The sequence below is a fragment of the Ictidomys tridecemlineatus genome, chromosome 14, assembly GCF_052094955.1.
Source record: "Ictidomys tridecemlineatus isolate mIctTri1 chromosome 14, mIctTri1.hap1, whole genome shotgun sequence".
Lineage (NCBI taxonomy): Eukaryota > Metazoa > Chordata > Mammalia > Rodentia > Sciuridae > Ictidomys > Ictidomys tridecemlineatus.
The window spans coordinates 69,554,055-69,573,802 of record NC_135490.1 but is presented as its reverse complement, the minus strand read 5'-3'; the positions used below and the strand labels follow the sequence as shown (position 1 = coordinate 69,573,802).

General features: G+C 41.3%; 1 protein-coding gene across 2 annotated transcripts in view; it reads left to right on the top strand.

The window, feature by feature from the left end:
• Window positions 1-19,748, top strand: part of Prag1 (PEAK1 related, kinase-activating pseudokinase 1) — a 55,051-nt gene that overhangs the window by 24,951 nt on the left and 10,352 nt on the right. For both annotated transcript variants that reach the window (XM_005330784.5, XM_078031311.1), the window contains one exon: window positions 11,076-11,233. In XM_005330784.5, the coding sequence (XP_005330841.2) occupies window positions 11,076-11,233 (158 nt within the window). The remainder of the gene's footprint in view (window positions 1-11,075; window positions 11,234-19,748) is intronic.

Below are 19,748 nucleotides of genomic sequence, written 5' to 3'. Positions count from 1 at the left end.
TCACTGACAAGAATTGAAGGATGCTTCAGGTTTTGACAAAGAAAGAATTTCATTAGAAAGTGAAATCAGGAGGATCATGAGTTCAAAGCCAGCCTCTGCAAAAGCAAGGCTCTAAGCAATTCAGCCAAACCCTGTCTCTAAATAAAATACAAAATAGGGCTGGGGATGTGGCTCAGTGGTTGAGTGCTCCTGAGTTCAATTCCAGTACCAAAAAAAAAAAAAAAAAAAGTGAAAGGTGAAGACAAGACAGGAATTCTCAAAGCTGAATTTGGGTTATCTTGAAAGTGAGAAGCACTTTTAGGGGGTCTCCTGCTCCCTGCCCATCACCCTTTGGTACTTAACCTTGGGCCTCACTGCTAAGTGCTATACCATGAACCCCATCCCCAGCACTTTTTATTTTGAGACAGGATCTTCCTGAATTTCCCAGGCTGACTTTGAACTTTTAATCCTCCTGCCTCAGCCTCCAGAGACCCTAGGATTATAGCCCATCTGATTTGGCATCATTTTGAAGGAAACTAGAGGGTGCACATGGGAGGGATGTGGGAAGATGTCAGTCTGGTGAATTCGATTCTTTGATCCTGGGCAACAAGTGTCTGGTGCTCTCCAGGAACCGCAGGTTGGCATTGTCTCCTCTGTCTTGATAATGTTTGGAATGTGACCTGTATTATAGGTTTCTTAAAATATGTCATCTAACTTGAAAATATTAGATAGGCTAACATGCATATTCATTTTAATTTAAATGAGGCAATTTTGGGTGAATTTACAATAACTCTAAGATTTGTAAATATCTCATAAATTTGGGAATGACAGTCCTGGAGGAGAAACAGGTTTGGGGAGTAAGTCTGATCCAGGGCCTTTTAGATTTACAGGTCCAATCTACTTTTCCTCTGCTTTTGTCTCCTCTCTAGCTATCTTTATTCTTTCTATTTGAAATGACACAGAAGACTTCTGTGACCAAATATGTGTGGGGTTTACCCCACACACCGAGCAAGCAATTCATTCTGCAGAGTGCATGAGCTAGGTGTCCTCTAATTCGATTCTGTTCTGTCACTATACCTGGAGATGGCATCAAAAACTGCCATTCCCTGCAACTTCTGAGGCCAGTTGCGAGGCCCAGGTTGTGTCAGGCTCTGACTGACAACCCCCTCTTTGGGCTTAGTTAATGTGTGGAGCAGCTCACAGAATTGGGGGAAATGCTTACAAACAAAATTTCAAAGAATAGTGACGAACCCCAGGTGGAGAAGGGAATAGGACAAGATGCATGAGAAGACGTGCGGAGCTTTCATGATGTTTCTGGTGCACCACCCTCCGGAACCTCCAAGCGTTGAGCTAAACCAAAAACCCAGTCCTTTAGGTTTTCTTTAGAGGCTTCATGAATAGGTATTAAATCTTTCACCATTGATGATCAGGTTAACTTTGAGCTCCTCTCCTTCCCTGGAGGTGGGAAAGTGAGACTGAAAGTCCCAACCCTCTAATCCTGACTGGTCTTTCCTGTGTCCCACCTCCATCTGGAAGCTTCTGAGGGGTTTCCAGCCCTGAGTCAACTCATTAACACACAAAAAGACACTATCACTTTGGCAATTCCTAGAATTTCAGAAGCTGTGTGCCAAAGAAACTGGGTAAAGACAAATATATATTTTATGGTGTCATAGTTTCCCTGTCTTTTAAAAATAATTATGGCTGTGCTGGGCATAGCCATGTCTGTAATCCCAGTGGCTGGAGAGGCTGAGGCAGGAGGATCACAAGTTCAAAGCCAGCCTGAGCAACAGCAAGGTGCTAAAATGAGACCCTGTCTCTAAATAAAATACAAAATAGGGCTGGGGATGTGGCTCAGTGGTTGAGTGCCCCCGAGTTTAATCCCTGGTATCAAAAAAAAAAAAAAAATATATATATATATATATATATATATATATATATATATATGATTTTGATCCCTTTTTTATTTCATTGATTTTTTTTTTTAAATTCCATTTTTAAATGTTTCCACTGAATGCAAAATTGAACCACAGCTTGGGAGCCCCAGCAGAATTGGTGGGGCATTCACTGTAAATGCAAATTAACAGGCTTGCCTCATGGGGACCATACGGGTCACCTGATCAAAGATGAAACAGATTTTCTATTTTTAAACATGCAAATAATTCAGTGGGGAAAACATGGCCCCAGAGCAGACTAGTCCCATGAATCCTTTCAGGTGGCATTTAGGCATTTGCAAAATAATTCTCTCAGCATCTTCCATCAAGAGGCATAAAGACAAAAATAATAAAAGCCTTTCCAGTTTCGCTACTTGCCTTTTTCACCCCTTCTTCTGAAAAGAAATTTCTTTAAACAATAAGATTTGTTCAAATTCCAAGTATTTTAAGACTTGTATTTTGTAGATGAAAATGGTTCCGCTGTTGAATCAGTATTCCTGAGGTTGTCGGTTGCTCCTTGTTCCTGCCATTTGCAAGTTTTGCTCGGCAAGTGTAATTCTTTCTTCAAGAAAGTATTTATTCTTCCAGATGCCACTGGGGTATTGAAACAGAGGCAGATAAACTTAATCAAGAAGTATTTAATAATTACTCTGTGTTCCAGCACATTCTGACTGTAACACAGCTCCTCAGACTGTTTATAATTTTGGTGTGGTCATAAGCCTGTTTTGCACAAAACGATTAGAATAATTTAACCAGGATTATAACCAAATGCTCAGTGAAGTGATTCAGTGCAGTGTGAGTTACAGAGGGGAGGGACCTGTCAGAGAAGACTGAAATAGGTTAGGAGGAATTTGTCCGGTAAGTGAAACTGATGCTGGATCTCAAGGATGGAAAATTTGAAGCGGGAGAGGGAAGAGAGAAGGAATATTGGGTGCTTTGGGGACAATCAGATGAACCTGACTGGAACAAAGAATTTGTGAGAAGTGGTAGTATATTAACCAAAATGGTGCTGCTGCTTCTTTGTCTTTTTTTAAAATAAATCAGAAAAAATATTATAATGCATAGACAGTTTTTATAATGTATAGACTGTGGGGAGGAATTTTTGAAAATGATCCTGTCAAAAAAAAAAAAAAAAATCTGAGCGGCTCAGGAGGCTGAGACAGGAGGATCACAATTTCAAAGCCAGCCTCAGCAAAAAGCAAGCCACTAAGCAACTCAGTGAGACTCTGTCTGTAAATAAAATACAAAATAGGGCTGGGGATGTGGCTCAGTGGTTGAGTGTACTTGAGTTCAATCCCTGGTACCAAAAAAGAAAATCTGAGATGAGTCTTTCTGTCACAAGGAAGTTGTAAGTTGATCCAAAATAGTGGCCAAAGTAGTGTATCTTTACAAGAGCTTTAAGTAGGACTCTGCCATCGTGGTGAGAGTCATATTTTAGGAAGATTTTCGAGTCAGGATACTCTTCCCCAAGGTTGCAAAGCTTTTCTGAAGATGTCACAAAGTCTTTTTAGAGGAGCTTGATAAATATTTCTGTATCTGTTGCAGACTGTTGCAGCACAGGGATTGTGCCAGCTCTGTGCACTGTCATCCCTAAGTGCTAACACAGCACTTGGCACCGAGCGGGCAGGCAGGCAGGCAGTATTTAATATTGAAAAACCCAGGAATGGTATTCAGGATAAAGAGGAAAGAAGACGCATTGCAGTTAATACAGGCATAAGAGATATTTAAAAACGGTGTTCTTATTCACCCAGCAAACTGTGGCTAAATAGTAGAAAATAAATGAGGAGAAACAATGTATCTGAGAACGTTGGAATTTCTTCTAGTCTTGGAGCCAAATAAGACAATTGGAGATTAAAAGCTGCAGGTCAGAGAGGCAGAGCCGTCCCTATTTTCCTGTGCTTTTGCAGGAAGTGCATTTTATAGAAAAGTCAGAGAGGAACTGGGGGGAAACAGAGAGCTCTGAGCTGGGGAATTCATCGCAGCCTGACAGACACCCAGGGCTGCCTCTCAAGCTGGCCCTTCCTATGGGCTGCTCTATGGGACCCTGAAGTCACTGGCCAGCCTGTCACAGGGTCACGCTGGTGAGGACAGCACATCGAGCTGGAGCCTATGATGGTAAGAGTTTCCCATTCTTTGACTGAAGCATTCATTGTTTGAATCTAAAGCCAACTTTTTACTTCCTCTTGGTGATTTTAAATGATGTATAGAATTTTTTAAAAATTCATTTATGCTTTCAGAGCATTAATGTTATTCTTTAAAACTCTCCTTTAGGTCTTCTCCACATCATTAGTAAATTTAGTAGTGAATCTGCCCCATCCCCAGACTCGGTGGTGGGAGTGTTTGCTGGGATTTAAAGAGCTAGTCTCAAACTGCATGCTGGTATCATTTGTGTTTTCAGGTCTTTAGCTCCAGAGGCAGGATGCCCTCTGCCTAGTGTAGGTTAACTAAACCAAAATCAGGCGGTGAGAATGAAAATTGGCCTCAGCCACTCTGTAAATGGTGCTGTCATCGGAGGGTTCTAGCAACCACGTGAAGTTGGAGATACCCGTCCCTGCCACACGCTGGGGCATGGCCTCCATTAAGGATCGCGGACATTCTGGAAGCTCTGCGGGTATTTTTAGATGGGGCTTGTTCCTATGAATGAGGAAGTCTGGCAGATGGCTCTTCCGGCTGGATTATTTTTTTCCAACTTTCTACCCGTGTTGTATGGAGACCACTCTCAAAAAGCTTTGCTCTCTAAGGACAATGGGGGGAAAAGCCATTCTAAAAGCCCCTGGGTTGCAGCTGCAGGGCTGAATCTGGCAGGACGCTGTGCCACTGACTGGTGTGGTTCACACAGCTCCTGTGACCAACAGTGGGAGGCGGGAAAGGAAGTCTGAGTAAGAAGTCGTTTATCACAGGGCGTGAGCAGAGACATCTGTGGAGGCCATACTCTTGCTGTAGCTGATAAGAATGTTGTTCCCCCGTTGAAGAGGAAAGACTAGAGCATGTGGTTTACATCCATTGAAGCCATGACATCAGATTTCATTGCATGACAATCAGATTTCATTTTATAGAGGGTTTGCCCGGATTTTATGAGGGACCAATCAAATTAACATGGATGAGGGAAACATGCCATTTAAAAAATAAGTCTATTTTTACTATACATTGTTAAGTGCACACATATTGTTAGTTGGCCTCACATCTGACAGAACCCTCCATGAGAGCTCAGAAAGTTCACCTTTGGGAGATTAAGCCTTTTCCAGGGATTCTTAATGTCTATTGTACACACAGGCTGAAGAATCAAAAACATCTTGATTGTGAGTCTCTGCTTTGATGGCAATCTCTCCTTTCATTTTAAAATTTAATGTGGTTTTGCTCATTCCCTAATTAAAGTGGCAATATTCAAAGAGTGCAGATTGCACAGATTTCCAGGGTGAAAGGTTGGTATTTTTTTTTTTTTTTTTTTTGAAGGGAGGATAACCAGAGATTGAACTCAGGGCCACTTGACCACTGAGTACAACCACAGTCCTATTTTTTTTTTTTTTAATTTAGAGGCAGGGCAGGGTCTCGCTGATTTGCTTATTAGAACCTCACTTTTACTGAGGCTGGCTTTGAACTCGAGATCCTCCTGCTTCAGCCTCCTGAGTTGCTGGGATTACAGCCCTGAGCCACTGTGCCAGGCTGGGCGGAAGGTTTTTGATGCAGTTCATGCAAGAGTTATTTCTCCTAAGATTTTGTGGCTTGAGCTCTGTTTGGCTTTTGTTTTGATTCTGTTTGCAGTGTTGGGGATTGAACCTAGGGCCTCAAGCATGCTTGGCAATCCTCTTCTGCATTTGAGCTACACCCCTCGCCCTTCCTAAGATTTTACTTTGAAGGAAAAGTGTCACCCAGTGTGCATTAGAAAGCAGGTTCCCTCCCCGAGCACACCTGAGCATTTTCAGTACCTGTTCAATTTCAGTTGCCTAGTGGGAATCTGAGTTTCATGAACTTTTCCAATAGGGAAGCAGTGGTCATATCCCCAGAATTCTACTCTTGGCCAGGATACCAAGATTTACCAAACTAGACAGGGGAAGGGTCTCTGCCTTCCCAACACAGGTGCACATGTGCCATACAGAGAATGTCTATCCTGTAATGGAGACTGCTTTTGTCTGTGTTCATGTAGTGAGCATCTTCAGGGCTGTGACTTCTCCCTTCGTGTGGGAGGAGATTCCTCCCAGTTACTTTGTGCCTTTTAGAAGCTCAATGAAGGATTAATTGGCATAGCCATCTCCAGACTCACTCAGACCCTGGTGAAGTCATTCCTACTAGACACGTTCATTTATCAAGTTCTTTAATCATCCAATGAAGTTCTAAAAATAATTCAACTGACACTCAAATGTCTCAGAATTTTTCCAATACTAACATTTTGCATTTGTGTGTGTGTGTGTGTGTGTGTGTGTGCGTGCACGCGCGCTGGGGATTAAACCTAGGACCTTTACATGCTAGCACACACTTCCTCCACTAAGCTAACACCCCCAGCCCTAGATTTAAATAAATAAATAAATAAAATATTGCTGATAAAGTGAAAGATTCCTTTATACTCAATTCTCATTTTAATTTCCCCCCTGCTCCCTGGAGCAATTACTGACTTAAAGTTGATAAGCATCTTTTACATTTTGTTACGTGGATCTACAAAAATATTTATTACTATGTGTTTTGAAAATGTATATAAATGGTATCACATTATATATGAGTCTTTTGATTTTTAACATGTTAAGATTTTTGTTCCATATTGACACATAATCCATTCTATTTATTTTTGACTCTTATGTAATATCACACTATGAGACTGTACCATAATTTGTCTATTCCTGTTTTGATGGACAGATTGTTTATGACTTTAATTTTAGTATTTGTAACACTAAACACATCCTTGTCCATGTATTTGAAAATTTCTCTAGCTTTTGCACTGTGTAGTATGGTAGCCACAAGTTAAAAATGTGATTAGTCCAATTTTCAATGTGCTGCCAATGAAAAATATATACCAGATTTTGAAGACTTAGAATGAAGAATATAAAAATCTTATTAAAAATTTTATATTGACTATGTGCTGAAATAACTATTTTTGATATGTTGTGTTAAATAAAACACATAACCATTTTATGTTAACCATTTTAACATAAAAATTAATATCACTTTTTTTTTGGTGGTGTTGAGGATTGAACCAGGCCTTGTGCTTGCGAGGCAAGCACTCTACCAACTGAGTTATATCTCCAGCCCTCACCTATTTTTTTAATATTTTAGATATAACTACTAAGATGTTTTAATTACTTAAATGATTTGCATTATATATCTACTGTACAAGGTCATTCTAGACCAGGAGTCAGTAACTCAGGGACCATGGGCCAGCCATCTGTTTTTGTAAATAAAGTTTTATTGGAACGCATACACGTTCATTTAGATAGTGTCTGTAGCTGCTTTCCTGCTACAGCAGCAGGTCAAGTAGTCGCAGTCTATCTGGTTCATGAGCCTCAAATACTTAGCTTTTGCCTGTTTAAGGGGAAGTCTTGATCCTCATTCTAGAGTAATGATTTTTAAACTTTCTTTCAAAACATGACCCACAAAGATCTATATTTAATGTAATTAGTATCAATTAATTACATTTCTTTATAAATGTTAATTATAGTTTTTGCATTTATTTATAGATATATTTATAGCAATTAAATTAATAAATATTTTCAAAATTCATATATTTTATACAGGAAACATTTAATATTATGATCCCACACAGACACAGTTGAAACAAAAGTTTCATAAATCCTTGCTTTATTTATTTTTGTATTTTCAAGGACACATATACTTCAGAATGGAGTCACTGAGTAACAGGAATGTGCACATTTAACTTTCAGGATTCATTAAAGTGCTAGCCTCTGTGAGAATGTGTGTGTATGAAAGAGAGAGAGCAGTCACATGTAGGTGAGCTAATCTGTGGTCCCACAAATGGTACAAGAAAATTCCCATTTTTTTGTGTCCTTAACTATACCTGGTATTGCTAGTCTGATCTGTGTGTGAAGTGAGATTTGTTTTGTGGATAATTGGTTACTGTAAGGTTGATCATTTTTTCTTGTGTTGACTGGCCTTTCATGTTTCTTCTTGTATGACTTGCCTTTCCCTTTTTAAAATGGCTCATTTATCTATTTCTTACATTTGTAGGCATTTTTTTCTATATTTTGAGTACTGGTGCTTTCTTTATCAGTCATGTGGATTGCAAAAATGTAGGTTGCCCACTCCGAGCATTATTTTTTTTTCACCTTCTTTATAAGGCTTTACATTTTTTCAGACAGGAGTTTTACATTGTAAAGTAGTGAAATTTTTCCTTTATGGTTCTATTTATACATCTTATTTGATCTTATTATCTTATTTGATCTTACTCCTTAATGGTTCTATTTATAGATTTTATTTGAGAGATCCTTTTTTCTACTCAAAGTTTGTAAAGATTGTCTCTCATATTTTTAACTAACAAATTTAAAATTTTATATATATATATATATATTTATTTATTTATTTATTTATTTCCCAATCAAAATTCACACTCATGAATGGCACAGGATGTGGCACAGCTCTCTTTTTCATTTCTGTCTAAAATAGCTGGTGTGAGATCCAGGAACTGACCTGTCTCTATTCCCAGCAGTGTGGTGGTGCTATTTGTCACACAAGTTCCTACACATGGGATCTATTTCTTGGCTCTCCGCCAAAGCATTATCAGTTCTAGATGGATCAGAAAAAAAAGTCTTTAGTGATGTCACTTACACTGTGGGTAAGCCTTGGGCCTCAATGCCTTTATAGAAAGTTTTACTGACCTTTTAGGGATCACATAATCCTTATCTTGTAACAGTTACACCAGATAATTTAAAAGTAGAAAAAGTACTCAATTCATTTTGCAGTTCTGATTTAACCAATGTACCAAAACTGGACAAAGAAACAACAGGAAAGGAAAATTACGGACTAGTCTCTATTTGAATGGAAATGTAAAAATCCTAAAATACTAGTAAAACTAAATCCAGCAATGGAGAGTAAAAGAAGTTTATGCAAAATGTGCAACCATAGTTTTATTTAAGAAAAGTTATTAATAACATCACATGGTTCCCTATTAATATGTACAGTTTTTACATTTTTATGTGTCAGTTAAAGATAACTACTGAGCCACATCCCCAGCCCTTTTTATTTTTTATTTTGGGACAGTCTTGTTAAGTTAATTAGGGCCTCACTAAATTGCTGAGGCTGGCTTCGAACTCACGATCCTCCTGCTTCAGCCTCCTGAGTCACTGGGATTGAGAACACAGTTCTAACTGCTTCATATAGTTTTCTTGTGTGCATCTCGATAGTAGTATATTCTAGCTTAGAAGCCAGGGTGTGGGACTTTCTCCCTTGGTAACTTTCTGGACCTGAAGATAAGACCCTACAGATGATTTGGAGAGGCAAAGTATTTGGTTTCCCCTAGAGCCAGCTTCTAGACTTAGGAATTGTCATTATCAGCTTCATGTCCTGGCTTCATCTGAGAAAGCCACTATTGATGGATTTGATAAGCATAAAAATATTGTAAGAGACTTTCTATGACTGTATGTTGCCAAGGGTTAAATGAAAATCATCTACCGCCATAGCATTTCCTAAAGTGTATTTCCAAGATCCCAACAGTGATACTGAAATATAAAGAATATGGTCATATGATATTTGACAGCTTTAAAAGCTTTTTTTAATGTGGTTTTAAGGGTTAGGAATTAGAGAAAAGACATGTTTTCTGAAGAGCACTTTTCATGGTAGCAAACAAACTTTCTCCAAACTTTTCTGTTAAGAACAAGGGATTCCAATGACTATGAAAACTAACCTAGAGCCAGCAATATTGAACTCAAAAGAACAATCAATGCATTTTTGCCAGTAAGGTCATACGTATTAAATCAGGCAGTTCTGATACCAAATCAATACTGCATTATGTATTTGCTATGTCAGATATTGAGGTATAGATCTGCTGTAGTAGGAACAGGAACGTCATCAGGAAATATCAGTTCAGACAAATGTATGTTACCACCTATGGGGAAAGAGCTGGATTGATTACAGTCTGTCTCGTTTCTTGGTGAAAATGTCAAATCAGGAGTGAATATTCATGTTCTTGGGAAATGGGGGAGGAGAAATCAATAAGCTAAACATTCTACCTAGTGATGGAACTGTTTTCTCCAAGGAGAATTGTCTTGTGTTTTTTTTCTTCTTCTTCTTAAAATTGGTCTTCCCATCTCTGGAATGCTGGTAACACTGTTTTAGAGATACAACAAAAGATTTTACAAAAAGCCAAAGGGCAGATTCCATAGTTCTAGAATAGGGGTTATGGCCAGATCTGGTGGTGCCCACCTGTAATTCCAGCGGCTCGGGAGGCTGAGGCAGGAGGATCACAAGTTTAAAGACATCCTTAGCAACTTAGCGAGGCCCTAATCAACTCAGCAAGACCTCATCCCAAAATAAAAAATAAAAAGTACTAGGAATATGGCTCAATGGTTAAATGTCCCTGAGTTCAATCTCTAGTATAGGGAAGAAAAAAAAATAGAAATAGGGGTTATGGTAACTCAGTTCTATTTAAGCATTTCATTGGAAATCTGGTTAAAATTTAAATAACGTTTTCCTTAATTCCAAGGAACAACCTAGACCTTTCAATGCCAGGGTTACAGAGTATCAGGCAAATGAAGAAATCCCATATTTAGAGACCTAGTTTGCAATTCACATGTCTCAGGTTTCAAAAACTACCCAGTCTCATATTTCTCTGTACCTTTATTTATATGATAAAAATTTTGATTTTTCTTTGTAGAAATGTAACACATGATATAAGAGAGGACATAAATGTTTTGGTAGATGGGGTCAGAATGTGAAGCAGTTCCTCCCAAGTCAGGATTTTGGTGCTTGTTTTTATAAACTCTCTCTAATCCCACTCAGAAAATCTTCCATCCATGTTCATAAGATTTCAGACAAATCCCTGTTCTCTCTCCCCCAAATGTATATACATATGTGTGTGTGTGTGTGTGTGTGTGTGTGTGTGTGTGTGTGTGTGTGCAGGCATTGGCCAGGTTTCAAAAGCATAGGAGGTTCATGACCCATCAGCCTAGTCTCTGAGTGGAAACCAAATGGGTTATTTTTACTGTTTGTTCTTACCTTTTCCAGGCACCTTTTAAAAATGAACAAGAGCAGCTCTGATTTGGAAAAAGTGAGCCAGAGCTCTGCAGAGAGCCTCAGCCCGTCCTTCCGGGGTGTCCCCATCAGCTTCACCACCGGCTCCACAGACAGCCTGGCCTCAGACTCAAGGACCTGCAGTGATGGAGGTAACAGACTGGCCTTTTGGTGAAGAGGTTCAGGTTCCCCTGGATCTACAAGGCGGGTCTGAGTTGACTGCTGGGATTTGAAAGGGTTAAGCAAGACCTACTGCCTTGATCTGCTTCCTCCTCCAAGGAGTAGTTAGTTCCTCAGTGAATACATGACAGCTGCCTCATCCCTATTGCCCTCTCTAATCCAAAGTGCATTGGCATGGCAACAGGGTGGGAGGGGGTTGGAGTTGGGAGCATGCAGAAAGGCTCCTGATTCCTTGGGTAACCAGCCAGCTGTGTCTGCAGGTGTACTTCCTCCCCTGAGGGTTAGCTCTAAGGGGACTGGGTGCACACCAACCACTGGTCTCATCCTCTGCATTTCTCTGTGTGTCATTTGCATGTACTCTAGCACAAGCTCACATGGACACAGCAGGTGTTTACATAAATGTTTGCTGAATTAAAGCATGAAGGCTTCATTAGGTCCAGGCCACTTTTGTGGATTAGACTCTAAAGTCTAATAAATGGGTCTTGATGGGGCACCTTCCTAAAAAGGAACTGCTGATTCTCTGTGCCTGTGGTCTGGATGGGGAGTATTTAAAACCTCTCACCCTTTCAGCCTTCTTTGTGTGTGCCCTCTCCTGTGTTTCTGTGTTTTAAACATGTGCTAATATGGCTTTTTTTCTCCTTCTTATTTCAGTACTTCTTCTCGGTAGGCCATTCTGGAGTAGAGGGTGCCATTGTAATTCTCTTGTCAGCAACATTTTTCTATCCAAAAGATGAGCACTGGCTAAGATAAAAGCATGTGTTATAAGTCAGACTATGGTGTGTTCTGATGGGAAACCTCTAATAGCTCTCACTTAAAAACAGGAAATATTTTAGTCTTGATTTTGGGGGAAGGTAGCAAAATGCAGATTTTTCCGGCTCCTATCTTCTTCCTTTTCCCATCCCATTGTGCAAACATTCAGTGAGGCAGATGACTCGCTGAAATGTTGGGCATCTGAACCATGATCCCTGTGATAGTCAGCTCTGATCCACTCGTTGGAGGACAGTGACCAATTCCAAGAGTGCCATCCACAATGGGCCCGTCTGTGGTGGCCATGAGAACTGGAGTTCACTTCCTCACCACTTTGCTTCTCAGTAAGTCACGATATCTGCTCTCAGGGCTCTTAAGGACTAGCCAGGAAAGATAAGATTAAAACACATGACACATGGGTGCGTCGGACAACATGGGAAACTGGGCTGCCCACAGCATGAAGGCTTACGCAGGCTTCCAGAGCCCAGGGACCTGCTGAGCACCAAGGGAGGGTTTGGGAAAGGGTTTTTGAGAAAATGGGACTTCAGCTCCTGTCTGCAGTATGGTTGGAATTGAGGAGGTGGGGGTCAAGAGACAGAGGACTTTTCAGGTTACAGAAACAATAGAGGAACCCAAAGCACAGGGTGGCGGTGCAGAGTGGGAAGGGAAGACCAACTAGGGTGCAGAGGTGAAGACAGGCACAGGAAACATGGGAACATGGGACGTGAGGTTGGACAGAAGCCAGGACTGGATTTGTTCAAGGCTCTCAAAGCGAGTTTGTGGGGTAGGACATAGAGAGCTGCTGGAGACTTCAAGCCACAATGGAGTCACCCAATTAAGAGAGTTTTTCTTGTTAGTTTCTGAATAACATGAACTAAAAGGAATGTATCTTCCTGTTTTTTTCTTTATCACAAGTTATTCAGTGGAAAAGCACTTCAAAATGTAGGTTCCTACATCACCAGACGCTGAGCCTTAGGGGCCAACCATTTCTCCCTGCTGCTCTTTCATAGAGCTCTGTACCAGAACCAGAGTTGGAAACTGGCAGGAGACCAAAGGTATTCTCTCTCCCTTCATTCAGGTTTGCACCATGAACCAAGGCAGCTTGCTTTAGGTCTGTATTAAACAATTATCTGTCAGTCCCTTGAGTTGTTACTTACTTTTCCCTTGTAGCTGAAATATTTACCCAAGAATATTTATTCTTGACTTGTATTACAACTTGATATCTGGTAGTGAAGCTGAGACCGTGGATCAGAATAAAAGTATAGTCAGTTCCAGTGAAATGGCTCAAAACTAAAATGTAACATCTACCTCCCTAATGGTATATGTAAAGTGAAAAGATACCCTTAGCACGTACATTTATTTGTCAGTAGGAATTCACTAAGGAGAACTGAATTTTGTTGACTTTTTATATCCACGGTATGGGCTGGACTAGGTGAGCTGAGAGAGTCATTCCGGGACATATCATCATAGTGGTTTGTATAAACTTCTTGGAAAATTATCAGGGTTAGTGTTTAAAGCGTGTGATCTGCTACTCAGGTTTTGTGGCTAAAAAAGTAAAATGTATAAGAAAAACAACCAAAATCTTTAACTTTGTTATATTTCTAAATCAGGAGTTTACCCAATTTTTTATGGTAAAGAAATAGAATTTTTTTTAATCAATGTTGATTTTACTTTCTACTTGTATCAGATTTTGTAGTCTTCCCAGCACATCTGTTAACGCATTTGTCCATGGAGCAGTTTGGTTGAACAGGGAGTCAACTCTGTGGAAGGAAAAAACCCATCTAAGCAGTTGTTTGTCTGCTTGGTTTGGGAGGACAGACTGCATGTGAAAGCTGCCCAGAGGGAGATTATCTGTGGTAGGTGGACGTGAGAGGGAAGATGGACAAAGGAACATCAGAAATGGTCCTCAGAAGACTCTTGTGCTTTTAATTAGTCATTTTTTCTTATTTATTCATTTATTTTGGTACTGGGAATTTAACCCACTGAGCCACATCCCCAGCCCTTTTTATATTTTATTTAGAGACAGGGCCTTGCTAAGTTGCTGAGGCTGTCTTTGAACTTGCAATCCTCCTGCCTCAGCCTCCAGAACCATGAGGTTGTAGGCATGCACCACCACGCCTGGCCTCAAGTTGTTTCTTTTAAGTACACAAGACTAATGTCACATTAAGATAATTCCCCTCTTTGATTTAGGATGACATTAAAATTTAGTTAACACGTATTTGTGGATACCAGGAGATAAGATTAATTACAGTTGTCTATTTAATTGAAATGATTGGTACTCACGATAGAGAAGAAAGAAGTCTGACTCACAGTGAGCAGGTATAAACCACGAAAAGCCAAGTGCCAGGGCACTCCTGCTGTTCTTATTTTTAGAGAAAGCAAACCAGAGTTAGAAAAAGTTAATTATATATTGTAGCAGTCATCAGCTCGTTTTTCTCAACAATAATGCCAAACAGAATTTTTATACATACATTAATCATCCAATAGATATGTGTTGAACGCAGACTATATGCTGGGTATAGTTTAGCCTGTTGAAGATCCAGCAGTGGAAAGAACTCTCCCATCCCTTCTGTCTTGGGGCAAGTGGCTAGTAAGTCAGGTGGCAGTAAATTCTGTGGAGGAGAAATCCAGCCAGGAAGGAGGTGGGAAGGGGGAGGGGAGGAGGGGGAGGGGAGGAGGGGGAGGGGGGGAGGGGGGGAGATGGGAAGACCACAAAGATCAGACCTCAGTTAGAATGAGTGACAGCTTGACCTTCACCAAGCACTGGCTCCCCCTCTCTGATTCTCATCTGTGACTTGGTAAGAAAAAATTCTATTTTTAAAAAGAAGATTCTGGAAAAGGCATCTAAAACTCTCTATTTAGACTCAGTGTATTTTCTAACTAGCAAATAGGCTTATTAGAGCCCTTAATATTAAATTCACTGTTTGAGTCTAATATAGTACTATTAAACTATTCTCATATGAAGCTATTATCTTTAAACTGAGTTTTAAAGATTAATATGAATATCAAGTTAATATGAATATGATAAAAGTCAAGTTTATATGAATATGATAAAAATTCAAACAACACAGAAAAATACAAAATGAAATGTGAGTCATGGGAACCCTCATCCCACCTCTTTCTACCACTTTGAACATTTTTTATATTTTCCCAGAATTTTTTTTGGGGGGCGGGTGCAGAGGCGCATACCGGGGATTGAACCTAGGGGCACTCAACCACTAAATCACATCCTCAGCCCTATTTTGTATTTTATTTAGAGACAGAGTCTCACTGAGTTGCTGAGTGCCTCACCCATTGCTGAGGCTGGCTTTGAACTCACAGTCCTCCTGCTTCAGCCTCCTGAGCCACTGGGATTACCTCTCCCCACCAGAAGTTTTTAATCTATATTTGGGGATGTCATAAAATTCAGTTCTACTCATTTTTATACTTAATGTACTTTGAAGTCTTTCAGAAAGGAGATCTACCTTATTTTTTTAAATCACTGTATATATTTTTATTGGATGAATTGGTGAGACCCTTCTATTCCAAAGCATGTTTAGATTTTCATTACAAGACTATAATAAGATCTTGCGATGTCTGTTGGCTGAATTTGGCAAGCACATCTGTAAGACAAATTCTTAAAAGACATTGAACTGATCACAATGGATATGTATTTCAAATTGATATTACCAAATTAACCTCTAAAACATCAATTTGCCTCTCTGTCAACAGTATATGAAAAGTGCTTTGAATGAACTTTTAACTCTTTTGGAAGAAACTGCTTAATGATCAAGTCAAAAAACAAGACATTGAAAGATCACAATTCAGAACCACAGTTGAACTACAGGCAGGGCCTGAGAGGTACCTAGGGCCTGTTTTCCTGGCTTTCCATCTTTTGCATGTAAATCACATTCTCCTCTTGATTATTGTTTCCTGGGATGATTAAGTGGTCTGGAGAGATTCCTCACAAATGCCACATTTCCATCTAGTTGTAAAATGTTAATAACATGCTTCCAATTTCAGACCACGTTTACCTTCTTGAAAAAGCAAAGCATTCTTTTAAAAGGAATGCTGAGCCTGTTCCGACTGTAGACCCAAACAAAAGGTTGCACAATTTTCCCTTGGAGGAAAAAGTTACAAGTGGAGCTCCAGCACCCCTCACCCTCACCCTTCACATCCCCTGAGGGGAAACCCACGGAACTGGCAGAAACCTGTATGACTGCCACTTCATGTTGACAGTAGCAAGTTGCCTACACGGATGGCTGTTGTTTCCTCACCTCTAATATGAGGGGACTGAACCAAGCCATAGGGCCTAAGAAAGTTTTCCTCCATCCACTTTGTTCCCAGTGCCTTGCACTTAGTGTGTGCTCAAGAAACACAGACTGATAGGTGGACGAATCCATGTAGCCGTTTGCTGCTATACAATCTGGTATCCTCATTAAAAAAATGGATCCATACAATATTCCAATAATTCGGTTTGCTTTATCTTAGTCAAAGTTGGAGAAGAGTCAAACCAAAAGCAAAGAATTTGGGTGGGGATTGTGTCTTTTGCCTCCATCTTTGCTCTGACCCAGCTGCCACGAGGCAGCAGAACCCTGCACAGAGGGAACCCAGCACTCATGCATATGGCTCAGAAGCTCAAAACACAGTGACCACTTCCTCTGTAAGCTCAGTCCTCATTTGGCTGTAAAAGCAATGTAAGTGCCCATCAAAACCTGAAAAGGAGGACTCTACCCTAAGGTAAACCACACGGTACCACGTTTGAACTTGTGCTCTGCGTTTCTCCGTAGGGGTTAAACTGTTCTTCCCAACCACTGAAATCCTGATTAGTCAGTCTTCTTTGTCTTCTAAACATAAGAACACAAAACAAGTACACATTTCCCTCAGCCCTTTTAAGATTCCACACTGAGTGCTGTAGGTGGTGGGTGGTTTCCCACTAGAAACGCTGTCTCTTCTCCAAAGCACATGCACTAAGGAGATGCCGGAGCTTTTCTCTCTAGGTCCTTCCTATAGATGTAGAATGGGAATTGAAACGAAAACTTAGGAACTGGTGTTTAGAACCTCTGACCCAATTAGTACGCAAAATCATTAAAAACTTCCCAAAGAGGTGACCATGACATAGTCATAGTTACCAGGAAGGTTTCTTGCCCCGCACCCTGACCCTTAATTGTAAGCCAGAATTTGGGGACAGTGATCTGACAGCAACATATAACCAGGATATAGTTATATAGTTGAATTAGTTTCATGTCCCTTTTGGCTGCTGGCCAAAGTTGGTGTTTTGTTGTTTTTTTTTTTTTTTTTTTTTGGTAGATTTTTTTGAACCAGTGGTCTGCCTATGAATTTCAAACTATTTCGGTGTCAGGGCATGTTTATTCTCTCTTCCTGGCTTTTCTAAATTCAGAGTGTAGCAGCTGCTGCATATAGTAAGAATTCAGCCCCTGACTCGCCCATGGCCATGTTTATGAAGGGATCGTTCCCCAGTCAGAGTCAAGAGCAGTGCCTCTGATGCTGGAGAAGACAGCCACTTGCTGCTCACTGGTGGAGACAGACGGGCCACATGTTAGCATCTGTTTCAAAGCAGCCCTAAAAATATTAACACCTGAGAAGTTACAGCATCCTGAGGTCCCTGGTGGGGAGGGAGGCTCTCAGTGAATTGCAGCCTTCTGACCAGTTGAGCTTCCAGAAGTTGAGACGCCTGCGTCAGGCCGGAAGACAGGTGTGCTTGTAACAGACTAGGGTTTCCTCGCTCCCTTCCCTCCTTCATTTCCTCCTTCCTTTCAGTACAAAAATCCTGATGGAATATGTAATATGAAATTCCCTGTAATCTGGAATACGTAGACATAATTCCCAGTTATATGCGTGAAGTCCACATGTCCCTTGAGCCTCAGGGCGCTCATCAGTTTTGTAGAACTTCCAGCTTTCCCCTCTGTTGAGCAAGGGTGTGATCGCGGAGTATTTCTTACATGGGGCCGTCCTCTGATTAGTAGTACGTGCATCATGGAGTTATTGTCGGAAGAGGCTCATAATATATATCTAAGAAACAAAGAGAAATCAATGGTATGAATTAACTATGTAAATGCACGCTGTTAATTCATGAAGCCATGCCTCCCTCTTCATACCTAGCACTCCCCTTGCCAGATTGACCCCAGAAGCTCCCGGGTTTAGATCTGATTGCAGCCACTGGCCAGCACGGTTCCCACGGGAAGGCCAGAGAACACTGCGTAGGGTCAGGGAGACAGGCCCTCCTCCCGCTGCCTGAGCACATAGCTACTGCTCTGGGCCCTACTGTAAAGTCTGTAGCAGAAGTTCTTGATTCTCTTGGGTGATATAAGAAATAAGAAACATTAAAGATCATTTTTTTTAAAGATGCCTGCTATTCATAAAGATTAAAAAGTTTTCCAGCAGCAAGCTGTGGGAACTAGAGATAGAGGGAGGAACTGTGGAGGCATGATAACCATCTGCCTACAGGTATTTTTATTTTGGGCCAGCTTTTCAGACAAAATGCATGTTGGGAGAGACTGCAAATGGAGAGTGGCTATAATTATAGACTATTAGTGCTGCAAGGGGGGGCCTTTCCAATGATGCAACCTGGTCCTTTTTTTTAAGGAGGAAACAAAGCCAGGTAAGGCCACCAAGTTAGGTTAGGGTTCATTCCTACATTTGCCCTCAAACAGGGCAGACGCAGAAAGGGGCGTGTTGGAGACATCCGGAGAGCTGACGTTAAAGACAGGACCCCACCAGTAAAGATGGGGAAATAAACACAAAGCTTAAAGAAAGGAGCAGTCGAGAAACTGGTATGTTTGAAAGCCTCTTCCAGACCAGGAGTCCTGTCCCCCGGCAGACTGCCCTGTTATTGAAGGCTCTGATTAAAGCACCCACTGGGTGCTGGGCTCCTGCTCCAGTCCCAGCCTCTTCTGGTTTCTGCCATGATGGTAATTGAGAATCAGGCGTCTCCATGGGGATAATAGTGTCTACCACCCAGAAGGCTGAAGACTTGGGAAATGGTGTCCTTTGGCCTCTTCCCACCCTCTTGCTTATCAGAGCTGGGAGAATGCATAGGGTAGAGATGATTCCTGTGCTTGGGTGTCTTCTTCCTGGTCTCTTGAGCCTAGAAAAGCTAGTGAATGGGCCTCCTTTCTCAGCCTCTTCTGCAGAGGGAGGAGGGAGAGGAAGTGAATCATCTGTTCAAGCTGCTGACCAAGCTCTTGGAGCAGAGGCGCTTTCCTGGGAAGCCTGGGACTGGAGACCTGTGAACTTACGGGTCTCAGAGCCCACTGAGACCAGCAGAGAGTAGCATCTCCACTCTTCCTTGGCTGTTCCTGGAACACACTCTCTTCTGACTGTTAGGAGGAATTCCTGGGCATATCAAGCTGCTGGTTAGAGTATGCCTGTGCTGCCTGATTTATTATTAACCTGAGTCCTCCTGGAAGGGACATAAATCACTCACTCAGCCTTGCTGGCAGGAGCTCTGCCCGCCCTTAGCAAAGCAGGGAGAAATGGGAAAGTGCCCTATGGTCATGATAAGCCACTAGCAAGCCAGAGTGGTTATCTCCTGGGACGGGGAGTGTGTGAGGGAGGAGAGGAGATGGAGCCAGGGAGAGTGGTGCTGTGCAGCTGGCATGACAGTCTTTCTTGCTTGACTGTTGGGGTTCTCAGCCAGAATCCACAGGCTGCATGCACCAGCTCTGTCCTCCTGTGAACTTTGCATTCAGGGCTATGCTAGGCAGGCGGCGCCGGCTGTCACACACTGATGCTGCATCT